Source organism: Dendropsophus ebraccatus, chromosome 3 (assembly GCF_027789765.1).
Source record: "Dendropsophus ebraccatus isolate aDenEbr1 chromosome 3, aDenEbr1.pat, whole genome shotgun sequence".
NCBI classification, from domain to species: Eukaryota; Metazoa; Chordata; class Amphibia; order Anura; family Hylidae; genus Dendropsophus; species Dendropsophus ebraccatus.
This window is the reverse complement of record NC_091456.1, coordinates 123,629,604-123,635,967: the sequence shown is the minus strand read 5'-3', so window position 1 is coordinate 123,635,967 and position 6,364 is coordinate 123,629,604. Positions and strand designations below refer to the sequence as shown.

General features: G+C 39.8%; 1 protein-coding gene across 1 annotated transcript; it reads right to left on the bottom strand.

Moving 5' to 3' along the window:
* Window positions 1–1,072: 1,072 nt before the first annotated feature.
* Window positions 1,073–5,523, bottom strand: SPMIP10 (sperm microtubule inner protein 10). The gene is made up of 3 exons (XM_069964556.1): window positions 5,092–5,523; window positions 3,262–3,370; window positions 1,073–1,580 (listed from the first exon to the last, which is right to left on the bottom strand). Exons 1-3 carry the CDS (start codon window positions 5,277–5,279, stop codon window positions 1,359–1,361), a joined length of 519 nt encoding a protein of 172 aa, XP_069820657.1. The 5' UTR covers window positions 5,280–5,523; the 3' UTR covers window positions 1,073–1,358.
* Between the last annotated feature and the right edge of the window lie 841 nt (window positions 5,524–6,364).

The window sequence follows — 6,364 nt, the reverse complement described above, 5'->3', positions numbered from 1 at the left end:
GGCATTACTTCCACAACACCTTCTGGCATTACTCCCTAAACACCTCCTGGCATTATTCCTACAACACCTTCTGGCATTACTCCCACAACATCTCCTGGCAAAACTCCTGCAAAACCTCCTGGCATTACTACTACAACATCACCTGGCATTATTCATACATCTCCTGGCATTACTCATACAACACCTCCTAGCATTACTCTCACAACATCTCCTGGCAATACTCCTGCAACACGTCCTGTGCAGGGCTAAAATTCACAGCAAGACCATAGAGCATAACATGCCTAAAACATCTATTTTTCAAATTTAACTGGAAAAAATCACATGAGTAATAATAAATAAAAATTTATACATTTCGTAAAACATAACCTTTTTCCTGTTTCCTGTTTGGCTTGCTTCCCACTTACATATGAAAAAATGCATACACATACATAAACATACACACACACACACACACATACTTATACATACATACACATCCATAAACATACACACACATACTTTATACATATATACATACAAACATACGCACACACATATACATACATACACACACACACACATACTTTATACATACATACATATATGCACGTATATGTGCACACACATAAACATCATTTTTCCAGCTTGAAATAGTGGAACAAAAAGCTACAATATAGTAGCTTTTTAGCCCATGCATTGTTTGGTTGTATTTTTCCTGGTACAAGTCATGTGATTCTTTGATCACGTGATTCAAGGATTTATTTTAAAAAAAAATCCCCTGAACATACATTCATTTTATATAGGAGAAAAAAAGAACAGGTGAAAAAACACCACATATAGAGCATAATATATTTTCTGAAAAAGTGTTACCCCAAAAAAATATATAATTGTATATATCCCTATAGGCTTCTAGCTAACATATAGCCACAGTGGTTTATAATTATTTCATACAATAAATGTAATTTTTAAAGTTGTTTTTCCAGCATGTTTTTAAATGCCATGTGTCTAACCATTGTAAGAGAATTTTGGCAGATAAGTGGTTCATCCTTGCACTTGGAGTGAGGAAATACAAATATATAAGTTTTACTAAACATTTAACTGGAGAACACATTTAATATTTCAGAATAGTAACAGTTGTTCTTTTTATACATAATGTTAAAATTGATCAGTGTTAAGTATTCTCTGCATATAAGGTAGACACTTTAACACCTTTTGTTTTGTGTTGTTATTAACTACAATGATGGTAAATGTCATCGTATGGAAACACAATGAAACATGCTGATTGCTACAGAGTGTGGAACAAAAGGACTGCAAAGGTTACAGTGTCGACAGTGCTTGGGGCCTCTGGTTCATTGAGCAGAAAGTAGATAATAATGCCTCTATATGTATGATCCTAGTATTCTAGTCTTCTGCTTAATCACGTGACTCTGGTATCTTGACAAAGGAGAGTGCAATGGGAAATCTGTCATCCCATGTTGTGGTGGGATTTTCATCTTCTCCATGATGATATGACGTTCTTCTCCATGACATAATCTTTCTTTGTTCCTCAAAAACAGGCTGTCCTCGTGAGGGCCTTTGTACAGCCCAGCCAGATCTGCGTGCTAGAGGAAATCACTTATTCATTATTTTCAGAGAATGATAGAGAGTAACACCTCTTATAATTTACTGGTTGGCATGGCAACATGAACACGTTATTATGGTCATTGTGTTGGGAATCCCCCAGATCTGATGAGAATGCAATTTTAATGAGTCTGTTCTGAAACTGTGAAACGTAATTACCAAGCCTGAAAGATTAATAGCAGCTCTGCCACAGCGCCCGGTCAATGACGAGCCAATGCAGTGTCACAGGGACCCGCTAACCACAGTCATGGTCTCCTCTGATTATCAGGAATTGCATATTTATTAAAGGGTGAATTGTTTCTTTTATTATTATAGACATCTGCAATCAGTTGATTGAAAAAATACAAATGCAGATTGACTATATTGTCGGTGTGCAGAGTAATATACAGTCAGGTATTATGCTGCAATAAAATGCGGTTCACGGAAGAAAAAGAGCGCTGCACCTCACACCTATGGCTGATACTAGTGCCCCTAGGCTAAATAAAAAACACATCAGAATTTTGTGTGTGAATTGATCAAGCCATACTGCCCCATGTACCATCGTGCAGGTATCTGATACACATGGGTTCCTACACTAAGTCCACACCGTGCCAGTCAGTGGCCACCAACCCCGCAGGCGCGCACAGTCAGGGAACGGGGGCCATGGGACGGCCCTGCGACCCCCATGCCACAGGACCAGACCCAAAAACACCACACCAGAACCCGGCCAGCACCGCCGGCGGAGAAGGTCGCCCCCAAACAGCACAAGTCTGGATGAGGTATTGCGCTCACCATAGCTGCTGCAGACAGAATGGGAAAAGACAGGAGGGATTAAAACCATGTGCACTCAGGTGTCTCCTGCTAATTGCGGTCATGTGGGTCTCACCAGGAGGAGTGCAAAACACTGGGAAAAGAGAGAAACAAAATGCGGTTCACGGAAGAAAAAGAGTGCTGCACCTCACACCTATGGCTGATACTAGTGCCCCTAGGCTAAATAAAAAACACATCAGAATTTTGTGTATGAATTGATCACTAGTATCAGCCATAGGTGTGAGGTGCAGCGCTATTTTTCTTCCCTGAACCGCATTTTGTTTCTCTCTTTTCTCCGTGTTTTGCACTCCTCCTGGTGAGACCCACATGACCGCAATTAGCAGGAGACACCTGAGTGCACATGGTTTTAATCCCTCCTGTCTTTTCCCATTCTGTCTGCAGCAGCTATGGTGAGCGCAATACCTCATCCAGACTTGTGCTGTTTGGGGGCGACCTTCTCCGCCGGCGGTGCTGGCCGGGTTCTGGTGTGGTGTTTTTGGGTCTGGTCCTGTGGCATGGGGGTCGCAGGGCCGTCCCATGGCCCCCGTTCCCTGACTGTGCACGCATGCGGGGTTTGTGGCCACTGACTGGCACGGTGTGGACTTAGTGTAGGGACCCATGTGTATCAGATACCTGCACGATGGTACATGGGGCAGTATGGCTTGATCAATTCATACACAAAATTCTGATGTGTTTTTTATTTAGCCTAGGGGCACTAGTATCAGCCATAGGTGTGAGGTGCAGCGCTATTTTTCTTCCCTGAACCGCATTATGCTGCAATAAGATTCAGCATGTGGTCGAATTGATCAAATCTATATTTTCATAGCTATACATATAGTAAAGCTATGACATCCATATTGATTTTATTCTTACCCTTGTGATTAGTTTCCTGTTCACCATGTCTTGTTTCCAGGGCATGACATAACGTGTGGATATAGTTGGATGTCTCCTGGAGAACTCAGAGACATGTGAGTGTGCAAGTCTGTAGAAAAATGCAGCGATATTAAACATTTGGATGTGATACAGATTTTTTAAATTTAAACATATTTTTTAAAGAAATGTCAGTGATGTTTTTTTTTTTAATTTTACCATGTATATTCTAAACTAATCCTGAAATCTTGCAGTTTTTAGTCTGCCCACCATGCCTAATGATAATCTGACATCTCCTCTTCTGCACAAATCACTTTACAGCAGTGACCTCACTATCATCACACACAGGATTACAATGAAAAGTGTGCTCCTGACCATTATTCCACAGGGCCTGCTGCAAAGAATCTCTCCAAAGGCGGTAAAAAAGCAGCTCATGCAAGCTGACTACCTCCATTGCAATTCTAAAATAGAAACAGATTAGAAAGAATCATACTATTATTCTGTATCTGGTTTGCAGCAGAAAATAATATACAATGAGAAAAATAAGAATAGTCAGCAATCCGGATCACAACAGTTGGACAGCAAAAATACAAAATCAGGATCCAATAGGCGTAGTTAAAAAACAGGCAATATGGTCAGGGGCTGGCAGCAATCAAGGGACATCAAAGATACAAAGAAGGAATCAGGAGACACCAGGAAACAGAACCCACAAGCAGGCAGAGACTAACTCAATAACCAGCAAGGTACAGACAGAAACAGAGACCTTAAAGGGGTATTCCACGCAAACATAACTTTGGATATGTTGCTGCCCATGGTGAGACTTACAATTCCTTTCAGCACCTGTCACTGAGTGATCGGGACTGCATGGCTGCGGGGGGGTCCCGATTGCTTGTGCCGACAGGCACAGGGGTAAGTCACTTAACTCCGTCCTGTAGGATCGGCGATTTATGAATAGAGTCTGTTCTCAGGCAGGCTCTATGCCGATATTGCCGATAACATTGATCTATTCTATTCTATGGCATGGCATAGATCAGTACATGCAATCTAATGATTGCATGTTTTACTGTGAAAGAGTGTAAAAAAAAGTGTAGTAAATGAAAGTTTTTTTTAAAGTATTAAAAAAAAAACTTATACCCCCCAATAAAAGTTTAATATACCCCCTCCCATTGTAAAAAAACCCCCAAAAACATATATATTGTAGCGTGCGGAATTGTCCGATCTATTAAGATATTACATTATTGTTCCCGCACGGTGAACGGCGTAAACAAAACAAAAAAATAAAAGCGCTATGGCTTTTAGAAGGCGGGGAGGAACATTTACATATGGTGGCCAATGACTGCTGGATTTTGCTGAGAAAACAAAAGTATTACTAGAATTTGCCACCATATGCGGGTTTCATGTCCAATGTTATACAGCAGCCACAATGTGGGGAAGCACTCTTGGTGCAAATGTTGTAGCTAAGGGAATAATCATTCTTTTTCTTTGCTGTACATGTATTTACACATGATGGTAATGTTTCAGCTATTATTAACAATTGCCCTAAACTGTTTACATCATCATCGACCATCACGCGCATTTCAATGTCATTTAATAGTCAGCCTATTATATGTATCAGCAGTAAGACTGTAGCACACACTGCAAGATGAGGTGATCACATTTTATGCATCCAGTCTATTCATAAAGTATCGATAGACAGAACAATTACCGGTAATAATGGTTCAATGTTGGATCATAAATAAATAACATTCATCTAGTTGAAAATTTACAGCCATTTATATTGCAAAAATAAATAAATAAAATAAAATATATATTTATAGTAAAACATGCATTTACCCTTTAATGTCAGTGATGGTGGCTACGGAGACCATGACTCCTGGATTCTGCATATGTTCACTTGGTTCCTTTAAATGATTCCGATCTTTTTGTTTTCGTTGCTTCTGGCTGCAGATCATACTCCTTTCATCTAGATGTCTATATTCTTGTCTGTCTATACTATCACATTGCCTGCAAGACTCTGACATGGTCTGTATGGTATTGTAAGTGATGATGGCCCCCTCCACCCTGTCCTCCTGTTACAGTATAATACTTTGCTTCACCTGAATCTATGATATGGATAGGCTGTAAGAATTCTCCCGACCTTTGCTCAGAATAAAGGTAACTTCTATAGAAGTGCTCAGGCCCTGGCAATATAAACTTCTGTTTCCTCTGTCTGACTACCTTGTGCTTGTACCTCCCTGCAGTCTCCGATCCTGCCTCTGCTTAGTTACTGTTGCCAAGATAAACAATACTGTTTTCCGTGTACATGTATTCACCTGCATGGTGAGGCCTGGTGCTTCACAGGTATAATATTTCCTCCCTTTCACCTGCTCTTCAGCTCTTTGTACAAAAGATGACACAATCATTATTTATTTGTAATTGGAATCTATTGCATGTACTTCTATCAGAATAAATTGGGTAGGGTGGGGAGGTGCAGATCCGTAGTATAATGTGCATGGTTATTCGGCAAGGAACCAGGATTATGTAAGATACAGGAGCCTGTGGTTTGTGTTATAGGGAAATAAAGTAAGACAATTGAAAACACCATAGTTTCTGGCTGTCCTGGATGTAATAAGCTTCAACATATTCTGGCAGCTATAGATGCATTGTGTTACTGTATTAAAAAAAAAAAAGTAAAAGTTGTTCAGCAGTTATTTAATAGGCTATATCGTTACAATAAAGCTTCTTCTTTGTATAATAAAAAGTTATATTATACAACAATATATTTTCTTTAATACTTCCTTGTGATTGCCAAGATCTTTGTTTTCAGTTATTTAATAAAAAGCTTCAAGAATTTTAAAAGAAGTTGTTTGAAAAAACTTCTGATATATAGAGATATGTCAAAAGTTTTGCCACCGATAGTGAAAATGAGTCGGGAGAAGACCGTGCTAAACATGGTCCTACCATTTTGCTCTGTATCATGTAATGAGTCGGGCTCCTAATGTCTATGGAGCCCAACTCTTTCACTGACACTGACATAAACACTTGTTCTCATGATCGGTACGGATCTGAACACTCAAAAACGGGAGAGTATATACAATAAGTCCTGACACTTGCAGGTACTGCAGCA

Coding starts and splice junctions, on each gene's coding strand:
- SPMIP10 (XM_069964556.1), bottom strand. CDS start 5,279: ATGTCAGAGTCTTGCAGGCAATGTGATAGTATAGACAGACAAGAATAT. Junction 3,371..5,091: donor ACCATCACTGACATTAAAGG/GTAAATGCATGT, acceptor ATTTTTCTACAG/ACTTGCACACTCACATGTCT. Junction 1,581..3,261: donor ACAGGAAACTAATCACAAGG/GTAAGAATAAAA, acceptor GATTTCCTCTAG/CACGCAGATCTGGCTGGGCT.